General features: G+C 45.1%; 1 protein-coding gene across 1 annotated transcript in view; it reads right to left on the reverse strand.

Annotated features, from left to right (window-relative positions):
• The window catches only part of syne1a (spectrin repeat containing, nuclear envelope 1a), a gene marked incomplete at its 5' end in the record, with an annotated part of 181,085 nt that overhangs the window by 53,344 nt on the left and 101,903 nt on the right, over positions 1-25,838 (reverse strand). The window contains 20 exons of the mRNA XM_083790017.1: positions 200-424; positions 2,976-3,119; positions 5,966-6,148; positions 6,346-6,468; positions 7,533-7,718; positions 8,057-8,194; positions 8,637-8,819; positions 9,443-9,595; positions 10,361-10,516; positions 10,620-10,785; positions 10,982-11,304; positions 12,708-12,926; positions 13,335-13,479; positions 14,027-14,364; positions 15,290-16,894; positions 17,012-17,410; positions 21,871-22,027; positions 22,651-22,916; positions 23,342-23,518; positions 23,774-23,899. Coding sequence (XP_083646143.1) covers positions 200-424; positions 2,976-3,119; positions 5,966-6,148; positions 6,346-6,468; positions 7,533-7,718; positions 8,057-8,194; positions 8,637-8,819; positions 9,443-9,595; positions 10,361-10,516; positions 10,620-10,785; positions 10,982-11,304; positions 12,708-12,926; positions 13,335-13,479; positions 14,027-14,364; positions 15,290-16,894; positions 17,012-17,410; positions 21,871-22,027; positions 22,651-22,916; positions 23,342-23,518; positions 23,774-23,899 — 5,412 coding nt within the window. The remainder of the gene's footprint in view (positions 1-199; positions 425-2,975; positions 3,120-5,965; positions 6,149-6,345; positions 6,469-7,532; positions 7,719-8,056; positions 8,195-8,636; positions 8,820-9,442; positions 9,596-10,360; positions 10,517-10,619; positions 10,786-10,981; positions 11,305-12,707; positions 12,927-13,334; positions 13,480-14,026; positions 14,365-15,289; positions 16,895-17,011; positions 17,411-21,870; positions 22,028-22,650; positions 22,917-23,341; positions 23,519-23,773; positions 23,900-25,838) is intronic.

A 25,838-nucleotide genomic window follows, 5' to 3' on the forward strand; every position in this document is an offset into this window, starting at 1 on the left:
GGAGAGAGAAACAGAAGCAGCTTGGGTTTCTCTAGCAGTACTACTGTATAAGACACAGACACACAGTGGATATCGGTGAAATGTGGATAATGCTAGTTGCTGAATAACACAAACACACACACGCACACACGCACACACACACACGGTAGTACAGACACACAGCACTGTGGGTGTTTAAGGGCAGCCGGTCAGCACTCACCATGACCACGGAGGGGTGCGCAGGCAGCTGCTTGGCAGAGGCTCCCCCGGCCACGACACCGGGCAACTCGTCGTCGCTCAGGTCCTCCATGCCGTCCGACAGACCGTCCACCTCGCTGACCGTCAGCAGCATGGTGGCGTGCTTGGCCTTCACCGTCAGCATCTTGCACTTGGAGTGCAGCGAGGCGATCTGATCCTGGTAGCCGCGGATCTTCTGGGCCAGCTCCTGTCAAAACATATCCGGCAACACCACCACCCACCCCCCACCACGCAGATAATAATGAGTAGATGGCCACCGACCGAGCACCGAACTCCAACACGGCCCCCACCTCTCTCTCCAGGGTCAATCTCAGTGAGTCAGTCCACAATAGAAAAGAATCCTATAGCTTCACCGGCTGAATAAGATCCCCCCCCTGGAAAACGGGCTGGGGATGAGGAGGGGGAGGTTGTTGTTTAGATGGGGTGGTTCAGCGTTGAACACAGTGGACAGCCTGGTGGAAAAGAGCCGGCACCCGAGGAGTAAAGTGGAACAGAAGCATTTTCTCCTTCTCTTCTCTGCCTCTCGCTCTCAGTCTCGACTCATAGTATGTGTGTGGTGAGAGAGAGAGTGAGAGAGAAAAGCAGTGCCTCAGCCTCTGTGACACACACATATACACACACACACACACACACACACAGACAGACTCTCTCTGGGATCTCTAAGCCAATCAGAGCAGCCAAGAGGCGGGTGACTCAAAGCGGCGGCGGAAAGCTCCACCGACAGGATGTTTGGTTGAAAGACACAGAGACCCCTGAAATAGTTCAAAAACTACAGTCTTCTACAAAGGGCGAGGAAAACAGGAAGTGATCTCACTGCCTTCCACTTCCTTGCTCCACCAATCCCTGAGGCAGATTCCTCTCAACAAAAGAGAGAGAGCGCTGCAAGGAGAGAGGGTGTGTTTGAGAGAGAGAAGAATGACAGAGGGAGGCTCAAATAACAGCCTTGTTATGGCCAGGCTCCTCCCCTAGCAGCCTCTCTACCCCTCCTCCCTCCCTCTGTCCCGCAGATGGCTGGTAATCAGGTCAGGTGACTAACTGGCCAGTGCTCAGCTTGGAGACCAAACTCAAATATTAACTCACTGATATGGCCAACCAATCGGCAATCTACACAGATTGCAATATAAAGCATGCACAGAACATGAAAACTCAGAATAATTACTATGTGATAATATATATATATATATATATATACACAAATATCAGATAGATATATGAATATCATGTTAAAAATGTAATTCTGCAGTTTATTTTCTCCCCCATGTTTCTCTTGGATTCTCTCTCTCACTACACAGTCTGCAGGGGGTCTTTAAACACACACTCAGCACAGTGAAAATGCTGCACCAAGCATGAGTCTTGATATCTGCATCGGTACTGCAGTCCACTGTGTCTAACAACTGCTGCAACATTATCCAACTGAAATGGTATCCCTGTGCAGAATGTATCAGCATGCACCATCAGATGAGGGGAGAATGTTTGAATGTTTGTATGCGGGGCCAGTAGAGGAGTTAAAGTCATTTATGATGGTTGGTGTACTGCATGACGCTGCGTGGCTCACAGTACCATTAGAGAGGAGTCAAATCAAAATATCAGTAGTAATAATCATATCATCATCATCATCATACTATAATTAACCGAATGTCTGTGTGTCCGTGTGTCTGTCAGAAACAGTGCCGTAACTCCTTACTGCCTGCACCAATCACTCCAATCACTTTTCACACAGGCATTGACCATATGCATATGGAGGGCGTAACGAAGCCCTTTTTTCGATTTGACACATTAATGATTATAAATTAATGTATTAGTCAATTACAAACGCACCCGGGCGCAGTACCCTTCACGGCCACAAGGGGGGGGGGCAAATATCTCACAACGGGTAAGGACTAGTAATTATAATTTTGCGATGGAAATACTGATTAGTAATGTCTTATTAACTTCAAATGGAAAACAGACACATTATGGAACTAAATGCATTAATAAATGCCACTTCTTTTTTATGGTATTGCACAATATAATAAATAAGAATATTTTTTTTCTTGTGCCACAACCTCTCTCTCTCTCTCTCTCTCTCTGGGCTCTTTGATGTTGAAGTAGGTGACCCCATTATAAAATCAATTTAAAACATTAATTGCATAATAATCTTCAGGGATATTAAATGGAGTAACTTTGGGGCAATTGAAAATACAGAACATGATTGTCAGACAGTGATTGAAATGCTATGTAGTATGTACTGATCATTTTTGTGATATGAATCTACAGTATATAAAGCAGGTATGTGTATAAACTGTGCAGAACGGTTGGGAACGACTCGTCATTACACGCTGTCATCAGTTTCTATTTGCTTTCCACATGTTGACACAATGTTGTCCCACAGTCCCACTGACACAGTTGTCAGGGACACATCAAACTCAGTGAATGAAAACATGCATTGCCACTTCCTTTAATGCACTGCTATATAAGATTACGTACATATTTTATTGTATTTCCTTTTTTTAAATACTTGTTTTGTCTGCTAGGCCGAGTGGCCAAAGGTGTACTGTATGACTTGACTATGATTTTGCTCGTGTCAGTCTGTCCGTGTGTGTGTGTGTGTGTGTGTGTGTGTGTGTGTGTGTGTGAGCAGCTAATCCGTCTAGACCTGTTTGACCGTCTCTAGACCCTTACCTCTCCGGTGTTTCATCTCGTGTGTGTGAGTATGTCTGTGCATGTGTATGTAGGCATGTGGGTGCGTGTGTTCTCACCTCATGGTGGTGAATCTGGGCCTGAAGTTCTTGTATGTTGCTGGTGGAGACCGGGCGGTCCTGAATAATACGGTGGGCTTCCTCTATCAACCTCTGGAGGTTCCTCACCTCCTGTTCGTACTGCTCATACTGCACCACTGCCTCCTGGGGAGCGCAACGTAGAAATATTGAGGCTACATCCTAAAGCCATTATGACAATGCCCCATGTTGCACATCTTCCTCATATTCAAAAGCGAGGAAAATACAGTATAATACTGGGTGCATTAGTCTTCATCTACAATTCACAGGACTTCTCAGTGTAACATCCCAACGATGAAATCTCATAATATAATACGTGTTTTTCAATGAGACTGTCTTATGACGTAACGCAAGCGACAACGCGCCGTGCAGCGACGTCGTCCACCCGTCCTATTTTCACTCTCAGAGTCTCTATTTGAGCGAGGTTTCGTGGGCCCCAAACGCTTTTATTGGTTGAGATCTGCACGCTACTATTTATTGGTTATTTGACTGCTGCTCAGAGTCCTAGAGCTCTCTGCTGTCTGAGTCCCTATAGAGTCCCTATAAAGCTACTTTGAAGTACAGTGTAGTGTCTACTGTCTGGTACAACTGCTGGTCTAAATCCTCTGTAAATCCTCTCTACTTTGAGTGCTACTAACTATAATGTCTAATACAACTGATGTTCTAAATCCTTTATAACCGTTATTGACCTTATAGAAAACTTGAAACATACTTCGTTACGTCACCAAGAATGGTGGTCCCTTATTGGCTGTTGATGGTAACATGAAGGTAACATAACTAATGGTAACTAGTAACTACCGTCTTAAACAAGAGAGGACACCGACCGACACACATTACATACCCTGACATACTGTAAATACATACATACATACATACATACATACATACCCAGCCGATCGCAGTATTTGCACGTTCTGCTTGCGCAAGTAAATATGACATTGAACCAGTATCTGGTATGCTGTATACATTACATGTACACAGTAACACATTGATTCAAACCTCAAACCATTGATTCAAACCTCCACAACAACAGTGGCATGGATAAGATGGATAAGATAGATGCTTAAGGTGAATGTCTGCTACTCCCCGTTAAATACTAACTAATCTTCACACATCAAAATGAGCTTAGAAGAACAGTCAGCACTGGACTAGAGAAGATAAGAGGATATTTCTCTGCTGTGACAGCGAACCCTGCCATTCCTGGAAGGGCCTGTTGTGAACGCAACATTCACCACATAGCAGAGCATCGAGCATCTGTTCCAGGAGCAAGTAAAAATGTAATCGTCAATGCATCAAATGACATACAGATGACTATATACTGTATATCACAGCGCAACTGTTAAGAGCATATGCTGGGCAACTAGGTGTAAATGGTGCACATATGCTAAAGATCAATGTGGATGTCATGCGTTCCTTGCACTCTTATGTCTGCACGCACACACACACACACACACACACACACACACACACACACACACACACACACACACACACACACACACACACACACACACACACACACACACACACACACACACACACACACACACACACACACACACACACACACACAGCGCAGTTGGTGAAGTGGTTGGCAGGGTGTGGCAGAGGTTAGCACTGTGGCCTTACGACAAGAAGGTCCAGCGTTTGCATTGGTTTTCCTGCCACACCAAAAGACATACCATACATACTATACTCTCTCCAGTGCCCTTGACCAAGTTACTGGCATTACAGTTGGAGTTGGTCCCTAGGCACTGCTCTGCTTTCTCTAAGGATGGGTCAAATGCAAAGGAGTTTCCCCAAGTAATAAAGTACACATTTACCTGCGCGCACGCACGCACGCACGCACACGCACACAAGCACACACACACACACACACACACACACACACACACACACACACACACACACACACACACACACACACACACACACACACACACACACACACACACACACACACACACACACACACACACACACACACACACACACACACACACACACACACCCCTCAAGCCTAGTGAGTTTGATTAAATGCATTCATTAATTTTTGCTGATAAAGCCGTTTTCCTTCCCCGCAGCCCACACACACATACAGTACAGTATGTAAAGCGACTTTGAGTACTTAGAAAAGCACTATATGAATTTCAGGTATTATTATTATTATTATTAGTCTCTGATCTACCCTGTTTTTACGTCTTGTTTTTTTTATGTATTTTTAATGTACAGTACATAAATATTACTGCAGCTGCTACGCTACTATGAATGTGAGGCTCACCCCCATAGACATATAAAGGCCTCTTCTGGCTCTGGGGCATGTGTTCTTGAGAGGGGGCAACATTTTCCCGAGATAGCGGAAGCATGAGCGGAAGATTGTCAAGCTTCCGCGAGCATAACGTAAGTCCCGTGAAAGACGCGCTGTGATTGGCCAGTAGTCACTTGAGTGGCAGCGAGAGACATGGAGCAGTCGCATGGGTGACATCACTTGGGCAGCGATGCCAGAGTGTGCCTCTTCCTGCACACTTCCGCCCCATAGAGTATTAAAAGGATAGAGACTAAACTGGCGCGAAGCTCCGCCCCCTCCGCTATTCATGTCAGTGGAAGTTGCTCAGTGGCGTTTTGAAGCACCCGGAAGGCTGCCGGAAGTACCGTCTATTTCCGCATTTTTTCGCTGATTCAGCATTTGGGCACCAAATTTTGGTGCCCAAATGCGGAAGTGCAGCTGGGCTTTAACATTGAGCGCTCGGTTGCACGGGGTTTCCTCGTCAAGAATCCACGGGTCCGCCTGCAGTCCTTCCGCTTACCACTAGGGCCCAGCGCTTCAACATTGGAGTGCCTAGCTGGCCCCTTGTTCCGCCCCCTCTTGCACACATATGGCTCCAACGAACTGCAGCGGCCAATGAGGCATCTTTAATATCTATGCTCACCCCTACCTGTAAAATGTTGCACTGCTGAATGGCACCCCCTACCTGTAAAATGTTGCACTGCTGAATGGTGGTATGCTGTAGTTGGCTGGCCTCCTGCTGCAAGGCCTGGGCTGTGCGGCAGATAGACAGGCTGGCCAATACCTCCTCTGGCAGCCGGAGGGCGCTCTGACACTGTTGAACTGCTGCCACCTGCTGTTTGAAACCCTCCATCTCCACCAGCAGACGCTTCAGGAGACATGATGGGAGATGTAAAGAATGAAGTTATAATGACTCTGCAGTGCATAAGAAGATAGTTTTAAAGTGTGTGCGTGTGTGTGTGTGTGTGTGTGTGTGTGTGTGTGTGTGTGTGTGTGTGTGTGTGTGTGTGTGTGTGTGTGTGTGTGTGTGTGTGTGTGTGTGTGTGTGTGTGTGTGTGTGTGTACCTGTCTGTGTGTGAGCTGCTCCCTGAGGCTCAGTCTATTCAGGTCAGGAGAGGCCAGAGTGACCTGAACCTGGTCCAGAGAAGCATGAAGACTCTTCACCTCGGCCTCCAGACGCAGCATGTCCTGTACAGGTACATGTGGGACATGACTTATCAAAGCATGAGAGTGTTGGAGGGGTCGAGCTACAGCCATGCTAACGTAATACTATGCAGACATATACAAGGAATTGTGATTCACGACACAGTCAAAGTAAATCTGCCTGAAGAGTAAAGACGCCTTTACTTTACTTGTGTGTGGTTACCTGTACCGGGAAAATTGTTTTTACCCCACAAAAGAGCAAATAAAAAGGTGACAAAGTAAGTGGTCAGTTAAGGAAAAGCATGCCAGGTTGACGTAATAGTTTCCAGTTCTAGGCTCAAGGTTGTTCTGATCTAAACATTCTGGCATGAACTGTATTAATCAGATATGTGGTAACCATAAAACCTCATTTGTGATATAGAAGTGAAGACCCACACAATGTTACGAATGTGCATAGATACATCCAGGGGCAAAATAAGACAATGTGTTTTCTTATTGTATTACTCTCCTAGTTAGATTAAAGGTTTTACAGATTTGTAAGGTGGTCAGATGACCGAAAGGTGAACTTTCCTGCACTTGTTTGTACTTAAACATCATGGTTTATCACGATTTATTCTAGCTTTAAGACCTTAGCACCTCTGAATAACATTTTATAATGTCTAATTAGTGGTTAGTGGTATTAGTGGCACTCTGAGTTATTGGTACTAAAGCTGTCATACCGCTCCAATAAACACAAGTACTGCAGTTAATACTATAATAAAGGAAGTAAATGCAATACTAGGTGAGTACCATAAGAGGGCACTGTGGCATTACATCTCTGCAACATGTGACCCACTCCCCACTCCAAGGCAATGGGTACCTCCCGCTGTGCTGCAATTAATTGGACTGTTAACCAGACTTCCTAAAGAGCAGTCACGTTAATGAGGTTGGTTTGGTCTCACTAACCTAAACAGAACAGATGGCTCTTATAGCACTGGTGTACAGAGAGATCATTGATGTTTGCAAAGGGATCAGTGATGGAGACAGTTAAAGGCTATTATACATTTCACAGCGTGCATTCCCCTGTCATGCTTGCCCTGCACACAACCCAGGATGTATGTATCCGTTACCTTAGCTGCGTCCTGCAGACTCTGGAGGCGCGTCTTAGCATTTTGCTGCAGCTCCTCCGTGCGTCTGCTCAGGTGCTTCACCTGTTGGCTCCACCCCTCCGTCTGAAGCACCTCCCCCAGTTGCCCCTCCCTCTCACCCATGGCCTCCAGGTCGCCGTGGAGACCCCGACACTCCCGCAGCAACGCCTGTTGCCATGGGAACACAAACGACAGGCCAAGAGGAATCAGAGTTTGTATAAGGAAATTACTGGTGTGTATTATACTAACTAAGACCAGTCCACGTCAGAGTCCCTAGAGATAGCATGAGATTGTATACAAATTTCAATATCGGAATAGAAATCTAGAATTATTTTCAACCACAACCACATTCTTAAATGTGACTTAAATACTTACTTGAAATTACATTTAATTAGATTGCCTGAACCCATGCCTCCATATTCTGGATGCATGGGTTCTAACTAACATTTAGAGGGTACTAGGGACAGAAACATGCCTTGGTAAAAAGACTCATTATATATTCCCACCTGGTGTGTTCTGATTTGCTCCTGCAGTTGGGAGGCAGAACTCCAAATGATGTTGCCAGTGACCAGGGCCTCTGCCTTCTCTGTCCAGCCCAGGATAAATGCCCTCATCCCCTTATATTCTTCTAGCTGCCTCTCTGCCTGCTCGAACAGGAACGGAGCGGTACAATATATAACAGGAACAAAATTATAACAATGCATTTTCAAAACATTAATTAATTTAGCAGACACTAAATTAGCAATCCTGGCTGCAAGCAATTGCTTGGCATTTAGCAGACGCTTATCCAGAGCAATGTACAAGGTGCAAGACAGGAGCATGCAGCTAGGCTTCATAAAAACCTACCGTACTGTACATGTAAAGTGAATAATCTTAACATTTTAAATACTTCTTCTGCATCATGTTAAGCTACGATGGATGCACTATGCATTTTATTTTATTCCACAACTCCTAGACCTAGACATCCTTCAGATTGCTGCTAATATAAATAATGCACTGCAATTCTTTTTGAACTACAGTAGAGTACATTTGTCGAAATATGCAATATAGGTTATTTTTGGTTCCAGGTGATGGTTTCTGTCTCACCTTCTTCAGTCTGTTGGCCCTGTCCTGGGCCAGCTGTGTGGTATGGCGCTGCACCTCGGCCAGTTTGGCTAGAGCATCGCCCAGCTGCTTACACAGCAGAGGGTTCTGCTCCCCAAACTCCTGCACAGCTACACCTAACTCTGCCAGGGAACGACCACACCCATCACACTCCTCACAAAGACACTGGGGAGGAGAGGAGAGGAGAGGAGAGGAGAGGAGAGGAGAGGAGAGGAGAGGAGAGGAGAGGAGAGGAGAGGAGAGGAGAGGAGAGGAGAGGAGAGGAGAGGAGAGGAGAGGAGAGGAGAGGAGAGGAGAGGAGAGGGATTGAAAGGAAACCTAATGTCAGTAAAACCTCACACCCCAGGTGGTTATTTCCATCTGTTTGAATTGCAGATGTTATTATTAATTTTTTCTTCACAACATGCAGTTTGGGCTTAGGGCCTCTCGGCAGAAGAGGGCAGAGTAGAGGAGAGATAAGAGAAGGAAGAAAAGAGGTGTTTTGGGGTTGGGATTAGAGGAGGAAGGAGGTGTGGAGGAATGCAGGAGATAAAGTGGTCACAGAATCCCATCTGGAATATTTCTTAAAGTGGGTCACTCTTGTAAGGTGGATTCAGCACAGGCCATTACGCACGCACGCGCACACGCACACGCACACGCGCACACACGCACACACGCACACGCACACGCACACGCACACGCACACGCACCTCAACCCACCATTCATTAACCCCAACATCTGCAAAATAAATTGGCGGTTTAATTAGGGCTAATTGCTTGTTAATTAGTCAATCTGTCTGCTTGATTACTTTGGTCTCCTCTCTGGCCTGCTCCAGGTCGGAAGCCTTGTCTCCAAGCTTCAGAGAGATGCTCTTCAGCTTGCCCTCGATGTCTTGAAGTCTGGAGCTGAAGTCTTCCTTCACATCTCTGGTCTGCTGAACCTCCCGTTCTCTCGCCTGGACCTAAAGCAGATGGACGAGACACTCGGTATACTGTCATATAGAGCAATAATAGCAACATGATGCTGTATAGCCTGCAAGCTAGTTAAAGCAGATACACTCGAGGGGTTTACAGGAATGCACAGCACTATGTGATCCATGTACAGAATGTTCCGTACGTGCTATTGTATGTAGCTGACCTATCATCGGATCATTGTATTTCCGCTTGCTATCCGTGCCACTGAACGTTGTATGCGCTTTGTTTGCTCCTAACATCACCCCGGCAACACCCCGGCTAGTGTTCTGTATTCCCCGGCTCTTTCTAATATGCAGGGTAGTGTATATAAAAAGGAGTAATAGCAGAGCTAATAGCAGAGCCTGAACGCCAAGGTATTCACCCTTGTATTTACATTTTATGAATTAAATGTGCTCAATCTATTTGTGTGTTATCTGGCTGAAATTAGATTATGCCTATACCAATATTTATTTATTTATTTTCAGTTGGCCAGTACTACTGTATCTGTACATCTTTCAACATGCCTTGAAATGAATGCTGTTCAAGAAAACGTGATCCAGTCCCCTCTCCCCTGTATTACCGTATGACACCCAAATAAAAGTCAGAAATACAGTTCTGCTACTGACAACAATATTTGAACTGTATGAATACTAAACATAACAACAACAACAACAACAAAAACCATACCATATTAGTCCATGTTGCCCGTGTGTGAGACAATAATGAGACACACGGTAAACTCAGATGACCATAGCAGTGTGAGGAGGGCTTACCTGGTCCTCAGCGGAGCCCAGAGCGAGGGCCACCTCTGCCAGCTGCATGCTGAGTTCAGAGGGCAGGCCAGCCTGGAGGTCCTGGTACTTGGACTGCTGGAGCTCCGTCATACGCTCCACACTCTGACGCCTACTGATGACCTCACCGTGTGCAGTCTACAAGGTCACCACGACAAACGAGGCGATTATTATATTTACAGTCCCAGTGTGTGTGTGTGTGTGTGTGTGTGTGTGTGTGCGTGCATGCGTGTGCGTGTACCTCTAGCTCTTGCAGCAGTGAATCCAGGTCAGCAGTAGGACTCAGCAGGAGTCCGCGGGTGTCTTGGATCCAGCCTTTGACGAGGCCCAGCTCCTTCTCCACCTCCTCCCTCTCCCTCAGCTCCTGCTGCACCTGGGCCCTGCTAGAGCGCACCTGCAACACCAAGCTGGAACACACAAGAAGCCAGGTTTCTTTCAAAACACATGCTGTAGCTACTGGCAGTCTGGCACTGACTGCACTTACTGCAATGTTTGTGTAAACACAAACATTGAAGACAAAAGTGTGTAAACGCAAACATTGAAGTCACTTTTCATAGTTTCCTCTCATTTCTAACACTTTTCCACTTTTCCCGCTGCACTCACTTCTCACACTCCTCTTGCATGCTCCTGATCTCATCCAGGCATGTAGTCTCCTCCTGTTCATTCTCTGTCCTTCGGTCCTTCTCTTCCTCCTCCTTCTCATCCTCCTCCTGCTCCTCCTCCTCCACTTGCTCCTCCTCTCCTCTGAGACAGAGCGTGTGTTGTGCCAGAAGGGCCAGAGCGGACAGCTCTCTCTCCACCTCTTGGCTGAAGGAGTCATGGTACTCCAGAAGGCTCTGTAGCGCCGCCCTGGTGGCCGCCTTCTCCACCGTGCTGTCGGGAACGCGCCCGTGGAGGTCAATGGACACGGAGCGCACCTTCTCCATCTGGAAGACAGGCGAGGCTGAGTTATTGGTCTATTACGGTTCTTGGAATGCACTATGCAATGGACCAAGATTCACGTTCCAATTAGGTGTCATTTAATTTATCCCAGAAGAGTGTCATTTTATTTTTCTTATGGTAATACAATAAACAAGTGATAAGTGGATGATTACTGCACATACCATAATAACGTTATTAATAATATTGATCCTGCAGGGGCAATTAGCATATCGTTATGATAACGTATCTGGCTACTTCATTGTTAATTGTTAAGAGTTATCTTTATTCATTGGCAGAAACCGGTGTCAAGAGACCCTGTGTACAGGATGACAACATATCCAGCTGAACAATGGAGCCATAGAAAGTCAGTGGACAACAGGAATGTGCCACATAAAAGGAAGTGAGAACTTCCTACGCTATGATGTCATTTCCTCCGCGTCCAGAGCAATGCTTTGTGGGAATTCTGGTGAGCTGGAGGCTCTGGTAACTGTCAGACTAGAAATGGGTCGGAGGGCGGGAGACTGCTTTCACGACAACATGCTTTGGCGGGAGCGCGCGACTGGCCTGAAGCCTGGAGCCTGGAATTGCATCACACTCACACACTACACCCACAGTTATTCAGCTGTTGCTGTAGTGTGTGGTTGACCTCAATTTACGCAAACAAGAGTCCTTCCACTGCTGTAATGTGCTGTATTAACCACTTCACCACATCAATCTGCCATCCCTATTTTGGGCATGGCATTATAGGCAAAAATATTTAAAGATTAAAATAAATATTTATTTTACAAAGAATCTACAAGATCCCAATGCATCGTGATTGTGTTCTAATTACACTGTTCGTTGTATTTAGAGCTTAAGAGCTTATGGCTCACTATACCAGTGGTTCATTGGTGTAGTGTAGGCGTGCTTTGGGATTTTGTGACAACCACACATTATACAATACAGTATAGAACAAAAAGTTACAAATTATTTATGTTATAATTTACTATATCAGATTGTATTTTTTGAGGGACGCTAGCCCCTCCTATGCCCAGCTTTCCGGGTTTGTGTGCAAACATTGGCTTGTGATTGGCTGATCACCCCATATGATTTGATTGGCAGGGCAAAATACATATTGAAGATAAAAGTGAGGGCAGAAAGTTGAAGATGGAAAAGTGAGGACGCAAATTGTGATTGGCCGGAATGAGATGATGTATGAAGTATGAGCGCCCCTCACTTCACATGAAGTGTGAGGGGTGATTTTATTATTACTGTACATCCCACACAGATGTGCATACATATGCTAATTCATACAAACATGTAATCAAGTACACATTTGCAGAAATAATTCCATCTATCATCTTTCTATCCAACTACATACACATCAGAAGAACATCAACACATTGAATAATCTTCCATCTACTCTTACCTTGTCCGTGAAGTTCCTCCATTCCCTGGCTGTGTCCTCCAGCGCCCTCTCCTGGGCACGGGCAACACTGTGGAGCCGACTCCAGCGTTGCCATAGAGACGACACAGAGTGGCTGGTGACGGCTTCGCTGGACTCAGAGCTGATCTGATGGAGTACTGCTGTCTTCTCTCTCAGGGTTGTCAAGGGTTGCTCCAGTGCATCAATCTGAGTCACTAGGGACTACAGCAGGAGAAAGAGAAAAACTAAATGTGGACAAGTGAAATATGATCCGCATTTGGCGCAAAAATGGTAAATAGCAGAATTCCCATCCTGACTCATTTATAGATTCCATCTGGTGGGCTGTCTGTCAAGACACTTAATAGTTGAATTACTATTACTAATAATAATTAAATAACAATGATTATTGTTATTTCTTTATTGATAGTATCAAGTGAAGACAGGAAGGAGGGAGAGAGAGAAGGGGAAAGACATGCAGCAAAGATCTTCATGAACGGGACTCGAACACGCGACGCGCTGTCAAGCCAGAGCCTATATGTGGCATGTGCCTGGACCACTTGGCCAGCGGGAACCCCAGCTATGGTACATTTAATGAAAGATCTATAAGCAATGACACATGCAATGTCCTACCTTGTATCTCTGACGCTTGTCCTCTGCCTCCAGGCTATTGGCTGCTTTTGCTGTGTCGAAAACGGCCATCCCTCTTTCTGCTTTGTTCATTTGTCCAATCAGTGTCTCTCTCTCATTTTGGAAGCAGCTCCATTGAGAACTACACCTAGAAAGAAAATCATGCAAATTACAGTTTACCATACTGTTTGTAATACTAATACAAACAAGAATGACTCAGTCAAAACTGCCAGCTGCAGCAAGTTCTCGTTTATGAACATCTATAATCAGTTTGTATGCCGCAGCCTCAGCTCACGTTGCGGCGTTCAGAGTATGCAGCCATTACCACTTCACGTTGCGGCGTTCAAAATATGGGTTTTATGCCGTTCAGACTATGGGTCGGTCTCCCATTGGCTTAGAGGCAGCCTAGAAGCAGCCAATGAGGGAAGAGTGTTGACTATATGGTCGCTAGTAGAGTTAGGTGAACATGTTTCCAGTCGCATTACAAGCAGCTGGCAAAAAGCATTAAAAGGGTATAATAGAAAACCAACTGAATCCCCATGTCACCCCCCCCCCCCCCCCACACACACACACACACACACATCTACCTCTGCAGTGTCTCTCTGTGCTCATGTAGTTGCCGTAATAGAAAACCAACTGAATCCCCATGTCACCCCCCCCCCCCCCCCCACACACACACACACACACACATCTACCTCTGCAGTGTCTCTCTGTGCTCATGTAGTTGCCGTTTGAGCTCTGACATTTTCAGCTGCATTGCCTCACATCTTTGTGTAAGTTCATTCTTCACTCCTGGTGCCACAAAGTTCTCCATGTGAGTAGCCACGGACTCCAGCTCCTTTACAGCGGTTTTGAATACTTGTTCCTGGGCTAAGATCTCCTCTAGCTCTGCGAGGCTCTCCATCAGGTTCTCCAGCTCTACTCCCTGGCTGGCCGTCTGGAGGATAGCCCATGCACTGTCCAGCCATTTCTGGGCAGACTGCTGGGATGTATGGTGCCTCTTGGCTAAAGAAAGGGCTTGAATCACAGCCAGCTGGGAAATGCAAAGATCACATATTCAGAACACAATTACGGTACTTAAAAAACACAACTGATCCCATCCACAAACATGTTATAACTGTTAATAACAGCCAATACAGATAATAATACAGGTCTTAAAATTGCCAGCAAACTAAATAATATTATTCACACTGAGCAGGCGTGTCCTTTATTTGAAATTATGTAAATGTCTTGTTGGAAGGACAGTCTTACTTTACTTTACAAAATATCCCTCCAGCAAAGTCCCCTCCAGGAATGAAGAGAATGAAATGAATAGTAACCTCTCTGTCTCTCTATAAAAGCATGGCAATATGTTACAATGTGAGTGGCATACTTGAATCCTTCTTTCCCTTTCATTCAACATGAATCTTCTGGGATCTACTCAACTGCCACAAAAATGTTATAAATTAAGCATCACTTATCGCTTACTTATTAAAACTTTGTAGCATATCTAAAACGGCCAAATGTTTCCGATTGGTTGCCCTTAGCCTATAAATATTGATACAAGAGGGAATAGGGAATGGGGAGATTATTCAGCAGGTTAAAGTCATGAATAATGGATTAAATTCATGAGCTTTAATAACTTTCCAATCACTTTGGATGTTTTATATCATCTACATTCTACATGTTTAACCCTGCTAGACCCACCGTTGCAAATATACAACATATTGTAATGAATTAATTAATTCAATAATAACAAATTTCTGTTCTTTTTTCACCTAAACATCATCATTGATGTTCATTGCAATGCCATTGGTCATGAAATAAATACCCCCCACAGAGGCTGAAATTCAAAATCTCTGGACATTTTTTAACCTATGACCTTTAACCCTGATAAAAGGTCTTGCAGGGTTAAAAAAAGAAAAAGGAGTAGAATTAATGAACATTTCATCTATTAAGAGCATAGGACACACTCTCACCTGTTTAGTGTTAATTGATTGCTGAGCGTCAGTTCCCAGCTGCGTCAGTTCCTGTAGTTTCTCCTCTACGTGGGTAGGAACTGCCACTTTTCTACTGCTATATCTCTGCTTCTCTCTACAACCCAAAGCATCTACCACCCTCAGTATGCACTGCACTTCCTCATATACAATCTTCATTCTCCTCACTTCCTCTTGCACCTTCTCAAGTTTGAGCTCTGACAGGATCAAAGGCTCCCCCAATTTGTCCTTCATGTTCCCCCACCACTGAAATGCTTTCTCAAGCTCAGTCTTAAAATCCTCGTTCTTTCTGACATGCCTTTCACTTTCTCTGATACAGCTTATCACGTCTGACCGCAGAGATTGCAATGTTTCCTGCCGCGTGGTCAGTTCATGGATGGCAGCTGGGTCAATGTGCAGACCGAGGTCTTCAGTTTTGTGTTTACATTCTTCTACTTGTGAGCTTATACTCTCCAGACATTCAAGTTGTAAATAAAGACCTGTGACTTTATCTGTGACACTCAAGCTGGGCTTTGATTTGAGTTCTACTAGCTTCTCTTTCACAGCCTTTAACTCTGACCCCAGCTTATTTGTCACTGTGCCGTACTCAAGCAACGTTTTCAAAGTATTGTCAAAGCATTGAATTTTTCCATCAATTTTCCTTTTCAGGCTGTCGTGGAGGCAGACCAACTGTAAAGTCTCTTCAGCTCTGCATTGTTGGCCCCTACTAATAAACCCCTGATTTTTCCCCTTGAGTTCTCTCACAGCAGGGTAAAGGTGCGACAGGCTTCCATTTAAATTTCTGTATTCGTTATTTAGATGAACAGCCTCCTCTTCACTAACACCGATAGTCTTCTGCTCCAGATTGTCATACTGCTCCTGTAGCTCCTCCAGTGCATTACAGGTGATATCAAAGAAAGTGCTGAACTCTTTTCTCTCTAGGATTACCTGCTGGACTCTGTCTCTCTTCTCTTTGGCTAGAGCCAAGATGGTGTTGTACTGCTGAGGCAAGGCGTTGAGCCTCTCATCCAGGTAGCAGTGGTCGATCTCGTTCAGAGTCGGGAGGATCTCCTGGCCGATTCTTTGGACGATGAGTAGGAGGTTCTCGTATTCTGAAGCTTGTTCCAGAACATTTTGGTACTTGGACAACTGTGTTTGTAATTCTGAATCGTCCTCAGTGTTGGTTAAATCGATTTCAGAGAAGGTAACAGCGTCTGCCCGTCTCAGCCAATGGCATGTCTTGTCCAGGTCAACATGGAAGTACTTCCTAGAGGTCAAGGCTTTGTCTAAGTCGGCCAGACGCCGGGTGGTTCTCTGAAGAGCCATCTCAAAGGCTGCCTGCAGCTCTTCCAGTCTAGCCAGGGTCTCTGATCTCTCTTTGTCAGAGGCATCTCTCTCCAGCTCTCGTCCCTGTGCCCACAGAGAAGCCAGCTCCCCTTGGTATGCCCGTAGGCCACTCTGGACACCGCGACAAGAAGCAACCTGCTTGGTTAGGTCTTCAGGGAGAAGTGCTATGTGGTCGTCTACTAGAGCCTTCCTCTCCTGCTCCTGAACCCAGGACAGCGCCCTCCCCAGGCCGTGGAGGAACTGTGTTCTCTCTGTGAAGGCCTAGAGAACAATAAAAGTATCACACAGTAATAATAACCTTAGACCTTCATCATGTACAAACACAGGCCTAGAGTATATTGTTTTTCATTTGTTTCGAAGCATGCAAAGTCTGTCTACCTTACTGAGGTACTTCCTCCTTTGCGTCACTCTGGATCCCAGGGCCTCCACCTCAGTCTGGGCTTGTTCAACCAGCTCCTGCAGGCACCTCTTCTCACTCAGGCCCAGCCTGGAGGCCACGGCCTGGGCCTCGCTCACCGCCTGGCCCAGCAGATGCTGCCGCGCCTCCAGCTCCACACACACACTCAAGTGGTCGAACAGGAAGCTCTGGGCCAGGTCTGGAGGAGGGCTTGATTTTAGGGCAGAGGTAAAGGCAGGCCGCTGCTCCTCCACCCACTCCCGGGCGTCCCTCAGCTGGTTCTCCACACGCGCCAGGTCCTCCAGGGTCTGAGCAGAGTCCTGGATCTTCTGCTGAATCAAGCCGTCCAACTGTGCCCATCGCTGCTCCAAGTGCCCCACCTGGGAGAAAGGAAGGCAAACACAAATCTGTCACCTCACGCACCTCAGGGCTGCGTGAGCTCACCTGTCCTTTTTACTATGTACACAAATTAGTGTAGAAGTGGCAACCCGAATAATTACATAATTAAATTCTCGGATGATACTGCCATATTAGCCCTGCTGGATAAGGATAGGGATTTATCTGACTGAATGTGCACTTAAGCCTCTCCAACTGATCCAAAATGCCGCAGCTCGCTTGGTTTTCAACCAGCCAAAATTCTCACGTGTCTCCTCCCTTCTCCACTCCCTTGCTCCCGGTCGCTGCCCGCACAGAATATAAAACTCTGATGCTGGCATTCAAAGCACTCAGATCAGCAACGCAGCTGGAAGTACCGTCACTAAAAACGCCGGGACAATGCTCCACACGTCCCAAACTCTTCTCCCTTCTGGCTCCAAAACTATGGAATGGACTTGGAATGCACAAAACTATGGAATGCAGCTGAGGCTGCAATCAGAACTGCAGCCTCAGCCCCAACCTTCCGCCGTGGTCTGAAAACCCACCTCTTCAGACTCCATCATGGCCCGTAGCACTTGCCCTAGCCCCAACATTTTTATGTAGACTTACTGTAGATAGCATTTTATGTAGACTTATAGCATTTTTATGTAGACATAGCACTATAAGGTATACATGCATAGTTCCATTATATAGATGGCTGCAGCAGGGGTGAAAGCCCAAGACAAATTTCCCTTGTGGACAATAAGGTTTACCTTGACCATCATCGCTATGGGGTACACAGAAACGCACAACGCTGGGCATAGGAGCGCCCCTCAAAAATATTCCTGGATCATACCTGTCTGACTGCTGTGTAGAGCCTGTCTGTCTGCTGTGTAGAGCTCATCTGTCAACAAGCCATTAGCTTTGTAGATTGGTCAAACCTTGCATGACGTTTGTGCCACTGAACCGATATAAATGCTAGAGCACGCAATAAGACACCATTCTGTTACAAAGCGAGTCTTGAAGAATCTAAGTTAAACCCTGTTGGATCTCTTGTGACAAATGTTCTGCTGGACGATATATCTGAGCGGAGGACCTAATGGATGTGGTCATGCTGCCGTTGCCGTGGGAGACAATGTCTACTCGTTTGGAGGGGTCAGGAATAACAAGGCTGATCAGATTGATGTGCATGTCTTAAACACAGTGACTTTACGCTGGAGGAAGTTGACCCCAGTGACAGCTGGAAGAGGAGAATGTCACCTTGAGATTCCATCCAATCGGCGCTACCACACAGCTGTGCTGATAGAAGATGTCTACATCTGGGGAGGTTATAAATATGACACAATTAAGTACTGCAACGTGCTTTATGCATTTGATGTCGACACCCACAGATGGTTCAAGCCCAAGGTTTCTGGAACTGTGCCAGAAGGGAGGGAAGACCACTCAGCCTGTGTCTTGGGGAAGGTTATGTTTATCCATGGAGGATACAAACAACAGACTGTATACTATAATGCCAACCCGCTTATTACATGGACTAATGACATATACAAGTTGGACACCACCACAATGGTCTGGACTTTAATTAACACCAGAGGCACTCCACCACATAGTTTAACCTGTCCCACTGCCACCATCATTGGGACAAAGATGTTTGTAGTCGGGAAGTACCTGTACTACGTCAGAGTGTTTGACACAGAGACCAACCACTGGCTGAGCACGCCTTCTGCACAGAGTATTCCACAAGGAGTCTGGGGGCATTCAGCCTTTACCTACAATGGAGAGCTGTACGGATTTACACATAGCAATAAGGTCAATTATATGTGGAAATTCAACTCAAAGACATTCACCTGGAAGAAGGTTGCGTCCAAAGAGAAAGTCAGGATGCATATGATGTTCTGTTGCATTGTTGTGGGAGATCGTATCATCCTCTTTGGAGGGTTAGACACACCCGATGACCTGTACGTGTTAGACTTAAGTCCTAGTCTCAGGACTTTATGCAAGCTAGCGGTTATTCAGTATGATCTGGACCAATCAGAACTCCCACACAACATCAGGTTCGAACTGGAATCCACGACTAACAACAGCAACAAATAAAAACTAAACTAGGTCGGGATCCAATGAGGGCGTGGCCTCATGTGGATCTCAGACGGTGAACTCTCCTCTGGCCACCGTAACGTTGGGGGCCCAAATAAAGATATAAGGATTGCCTAAAGAAATCCCTCCGTGCATATCACATTGGTCAACACCAGTGTTACACTCGCTGATGTAATGTAATGACGATGTGGCCGTATCTGCCTTTGAGAGAAACCGACCGCCGAAAAGAAGAAAAAAAGAGAAAAAGAAAGAAATTAAATGCAGCACAAACATTAAACAAGCACTCGTTTCCCTGCAGCGGTTGTGGCCGAGTTTGCTGGTCAAAAGCTGGCCCTGTCAGTCACCAACGTAGCTGCAGCAGACGTGGACATACACCTCCCTAGATCTTCATTCGCGAAGCAAAGCCATGATGATCTATGTCATAATGACTCCAAATTTGGGCATGGTTTCATTGTAATATCGAAGTTAAATATATAACATAAAAACAAAACATCACACTCGTGTGAAGTGAGGGGTGCTCTCATCCTCATACATCATATTCCGTGCTCAGCCAATCAAATCATCACAAAAGTAATTCCGGCCAATCACTTTTGGTGTCTTACCTTTCCGGCCCTCACTTTTATCTTCAATATGTACTTTGCTCAGCAAATCAAATCATCGCTATGGGGTGATCAGCCAATCACAAGTCAATGTTTGTGTTAAGTGTTCACACAAACCCGGAAAGCTTGGCATAGAAGGGGCTAGCTCCCCTTGAAAAGTAGTGTAAAAGACTAGTGTGAACTGTGAAGTGAGGGGCTCCCACTGTGGCTGCCACATGACGTCACTGCTTAAATCAAACACAAAGTCCATAGACTCGACTACCACATGACGTTACGAGTGTGGTCCTGTTTCCCACTCCCAGCTTTCCGTGTTTGTGTATGTAAACACAAACATTGTCTTGTGATTGGCTGATCACCCCATAGTGATGATTTGAAAAATACATAATGAAGATAAAAGTGAGGACGCAAATTGTGATTGGCCAGAATGAGATGATGTATGATGATAAGAGCACCCCTCACTTCACATGGGTGTGATTTCTATTTCCTCAAGCCAGACTCAAAAAGAGGGCAAGATCTGGGCATTCGGTGGAAAATGGGAGGAAAAAGTATAGGTAAAAATAATTTCTTGAACTTGAAACACATGGCTAGTTCAAGTAAAATAATTGTAAAAACATGTTTCAACTAAACAGAGTGGACAGAGTGCTATACGCCAGTGGTTCCAAAAGTGGGGTCCGGGGACCCCCAGGGGTTCTTGAGGGAGTTCCAGGGGGTCCCCAGCTAAATTATAGTTTGGAACCATGTGATAATGCTGGCCGTTGGCCGGAGGCTCCAAGGAGTAGACAGGTCCACAAGTACGTTTTAGGCTTTTATTTTACCTTGTTCCAGTGCGAGTCAGCGATAAAGTACAAAAATAAATAATACTGGCCAAAACCACATTCCAATAAAACAAAACAAACACTTGAAAAAAACTATATACAATCAAGAGACAAGCAGGAACTGGTACAGGCTTTTCCCTGGCTGGCAGTTCTCCCCTGTTGTCTCTTACCTAGCCAAGTGAGACTGAACTGCCTCCACCTGCATCAATCCTGCTCTTAAACAGGTGTGGCAAACCATCCTCTAATGAAGTAGTGGTCATTAGTCAACTCTCCACACGGCTAACTAAGCCTATGAGTAATTCTTCCACATTACTATATACATTAAAGCAATACTAGATATACAAACACTTAACTATTTCACAGGTCCAATTCATTTAGAGAATCTAACATAAATAAGACCAAACATAATACAGACAGGAACAAACACCCCTGCTCCTCTACAGTACTTGGCACCTTCCAATCTAGAGAGGAGTGCCAGCACTGCAGAGGGAAGACAGGTGACAGACATACCAATGCAACTTCAGTGTAAATACAAATAAACATTTAAAACTCTTTCAACCATTGTGTTAATTACTAAAAATGTCATTTGTACAATATATATAAAACCGTTACTTCCAGTCCAGCTGTTTGTCAATTGATCAAGTTGACTTAACTGTTTGGTCTGTTTGCAAGGTCCTTAATATTGTCTAAGGGCACGGGCTGCCCCGTGACAAACCAATTGGACCCTTTAGGGTCCAATTGGTTTGGTAGAAATGCCATTAAATGGGGGTCCGTAGACTAATGCATGTAAAACTAGGGGTCCTTGAAATTAAACGAGTTGAGAATCACTGCTACAGCCGTCTCTTATGGGGATGACAGGGGGTCCCTGGCATTATCTTTTCAAAGGGGGGTCCGCGGGCTAGTGTCAATTTGGGGGTCCTTGACATACATTTTTTGAACCATTGCTATATATACGGTATTTGAAGAGGTGAGTCCCACCTGTTGCTTGACCAGCTCCTTGTCCAGCAGGCTGAGTCGGGGCAGGACAGCCTGTCGCTGGTCCCTGAGCTCCTCTAGAGTTCCTCTCTGCTCCTCAAGATCACTGGATAGCTTCCTCAGAGCCTCTAGATGCTCACTGGTACTCTCTGTGTCTGCCCTGGTTACATACACACAGGATATCACTGGTACTCTCTGTGTCTGCCCTGGTTACATACACACAGGATATCACTGGTACTCTCTGTGTCTGCCTTGGTTACATACATACATACACACAGGATATCACTGGTACTCTCTGTGTCTGCCTTGGTTACATACATACATACACACAGGATATCACTGGTACTCTCTGTGTCTGCCCTGGTTACATACACACAGGATATCACTGGTACTCTCTGTGTCTTCCCTGGTTACATACACACAGTACATACACACAGGATATCACTGGTACTCTCTGTGTCTGCCCTGGTTACATACATACATACACACAGGATATCAGATATCACTGGTACTCTCTGTGTCTGCCCTGGTTACTTTATAGATTTAGATTATTATTAAAAAACATGCATTAACTTATAAAGCCATAATTTATTGCAAATAATATCCAACCTACAATGAAGGCTTGCTCATTAGATTTCTTTTGACAAATTGACAAATAATTTGTACTTTTACTTGTTTGTTATTTTAAGTATACTTTGATGCCAATACTTTTGTACTTTTACTCAAAAGCCGTTTTGCACACAGAGTACTTCTTCCACCACTGTATAGATAGTAGATCCGTACCTGGCTAGGTAGTCCCACTCCCTGGACACTTGGTGGAAGAGCTCCTCCACTGCAGCCACGCTCTCCTGGTACTCCCCACTCCTCTGCATGTCGTCCCCCCTCTGGGCCTCCAGCTCCTCAGCCCTCTGGCCCAGCTCCATCCAGCTCCTCCTCAGACCTCCTATGTCCTCCAGGGCGGTGGAGTCCTGGCCCTCCGTCAGCCCAGCGACGGCATCGTTCAGCTGGGCTATCTCAGACTGCCGGTCCCTGACCTGCTGAAGGAATTCCTGCAGGACCGAGAGCACAGCAAGATGAGAGAAGTATGTTATTCATACTGTAGGCTACAGTAAATGTTAGCCTCTAAGAATATATATATATATGTCAGGAAAGCCCCACCCGTTTTTTCAGCTGATCTCCTTCTCTGTCCTCCCCTCACTTGTGAACAAGACCTAAAGATACTTAAAGGCCTTCACCTAGGGTAATGTCTTATTCCCTACTTGGACTGCACAATCCATCAGGTTCCTGATGCTTAATTATTAATGTATAATTAAATTACATTAATTTATAAAGTATTACATTTTCTTTTTACATTTTCCCATCATTAATTTGGATAATAATTTATTCAATGCTCTCACACACCCAATTTAGTTGATTTGTCTATTAATCTTACACACGATTCATGTACAATAGACAACTCATCAGCCTGCAGTACCTGTGCCTTGTCCAGCTGGTTCTGAGCGATCTTGGGCTCCAGTTCTGCAGGTCTCCTGGTGAGGTTCTGGAGCTGCTGCTCTGTCTCTCTCAGCTGGGCGTCCAGATCAGCCTTCTGTTCCTCCACGTCCCTCCAGCTGTCCGTCACCTCCTCACACACCATCATGCGCTCCTCAATCTACAGTATGCAGGAGGGAAAAGAAAGTTTGGATAGATTAACAGTAACATTATGCAATAAAAACTCTTAACCAATGTCTCATTTACAATGATTTAGTACAAACCATAGTGTTATCCACTATTTGTACGTTTATACATATTCCATTGTTTATGGACAAAACATTGAGTAAGCGTAGCCAATACGTCTGTCACTGAAATGACAGGCGTATCCATTTGTGCCATTTCAGGGCTTTAGGAGTGGTTGTATTGAACTAACCTGTAGTTTGACCTGCTGTATAGCGCCTGCGGTCTCTCTCACCCTGACCTCCGACAGGTCACAGGCTGAACACACAAGTTGGAGGTAGGTACTGGCCTGCTCCTGTAGAGCTCTTTCATGCTTCACCTTATAGGACACAACACACGTACAGTACACAGCGGTTCATTGGCTGGGGGGGATGGGGACGGGGGGTTGATGCCTCTGCTTTTGATATCCCCCCTCTGGTCATTAATTTTTTTATCACAAGTAGGGATGTGTCTTATCACTGCTTCTCATCATACTGAATTAAATACATGCATTTCCTTTTGGTAGACGGTCTGATATGTTTGCTATTCATGTTAGATAATATCACAACAATATAAATAATAATGTTTTTTTTTTTTATAACCTTATTAATAAGACTTTCAATTTTTGTAGACAAACAACCCCACATATACCCCACCCTCCCCAGTTCCATCACAAAACAAGACAACAAGAACAACAATAAAATAAAATAAACAGGTAGTAAAGGATATAAATAATAAATGAAATAAATAAATACAATAAAATAAAATTAGCCTTTTACTAGATTAAGGGGCTACACAGTGAACCAAATTACATGTAGGAAAAACACTTAGGACACATCATCAAAAGACAGTGAGTCGGAAGACAGTGAAAGGGTGAATTCAAGGAAAGGGGACCAAGCCTTTACAAATTTCTGGCGAGATTTGAACCTGTTGTATCTGAGCTTCTCCAATGGTATAAAGGATAGAACATCCTTGACCCAACTTGTAAATGTTGGAGGTTTATCAGATTTCCAATTGCGGAGAATAAGTCTCCTCGCTATGAGTGAAGCAAAAGCTATGAAATTGGCTTGGGGAGAGGTAATTGGTGCATCGTCGTTGGGAACTCCAAATATAGGGTTGGGCACAATTGGCATGACAGATGGTTGAGAAAGCATAAAAAATACTATTCCAGAATGGGTTCAAGGAAGTGCATCCCCAGAACATATGTCCAATAGAGGCTGGCTCCAGATGACATCTTATACAAGTAGATGTCAGGATAAATTTTAGATAGTTTTTCTCTCGAGAAATGCAAACGATGTACTATTTTGAATTGAATTAGGCAATGTCTAAGACATAAAGAGGTAGTATGAATACGCCTCAAAGAGAGTTCCCACGTCTCTTCCTCCAGCTCTAAATTCAGGTCCTGTTCCCAGGCTGATTTTGTTTTATCCAAGAGAGGAGGGCCAATCTCCTGTAAAGCCTTATATATATTAGATATGCTACCTTTGGTGTATGGGTCCCAGTCTAGTATGGTGTCTACTATACTCTTATCTGGCATAGCTGGAAATGGAAAGTGTTCCTTAGCAAAACTTCGAACTTGGAGGTATCTGAAAAAGTGAGAATTTGGTAGCTCATGGTCATCTTGGAGGTTTTTAAAGGATGCAAATGTGCCATCTATGAATAAGTCGCTAAAGAAAATCAAGCCATTGACGTGCCATGTTTTAAAAGCTGAGTCCTCTCGCGAGGGAGGAAAAAGATGATTGTTGGTCAAGGGCATATGGCCACACGTATTATTAAAATCAAAGTGTTTTCTGAATTGGCGCCAGATTCTGAGAGAGCTATTTATTACTGGATTGCTAGAGCGTATGGAATTACCATTTGGCAGTGAGGAGCACAACATGGCCACTAGAGAGATCCCAGGATCAGTTAGAGTTTCCATACTGGCCCAAATTGGACCATGTTTGTATTCATGGACTAATAATAATGTTTTAACAAAATGAACCCTACATCTGCATCAATGAAAGCATTAACAGTATCAATGATGGCCCAGGCGGGGCCGTGGCGTAACCGTCTGGGCACCCGACTGGTAATCCAGTCGCAGTGTGCCGCGGGTTCGACTCCCGAGCCCGACACGGCCTTTACTGCATGTCTTCCCCCATCTCTCTCCCGTTTCCTGTCAGCCTACAGTCTGTCCCTTAACAAACAATAAAAGGCGTATGCCGCAAAAAACAAATCTTAAAAAAAAAAAAACAGTATCAATGATAACTGTGCCACGGTAATGGTGTCTAGCAACAGAAACA

Source organism: Protomyctophum parallelum (genome assembly GCF_964188405.1).
Source record: "Protomyctophum parallelum genome assembly, chromosome: 19".
Taxonomy (NCBI): domain Eukaryota; kingdom Metazoa; phylum Chordata; class Actinopteri; order Myctophiformes; family Myctophidae; genus Protomyctophum; species Protomyctophum parallelum.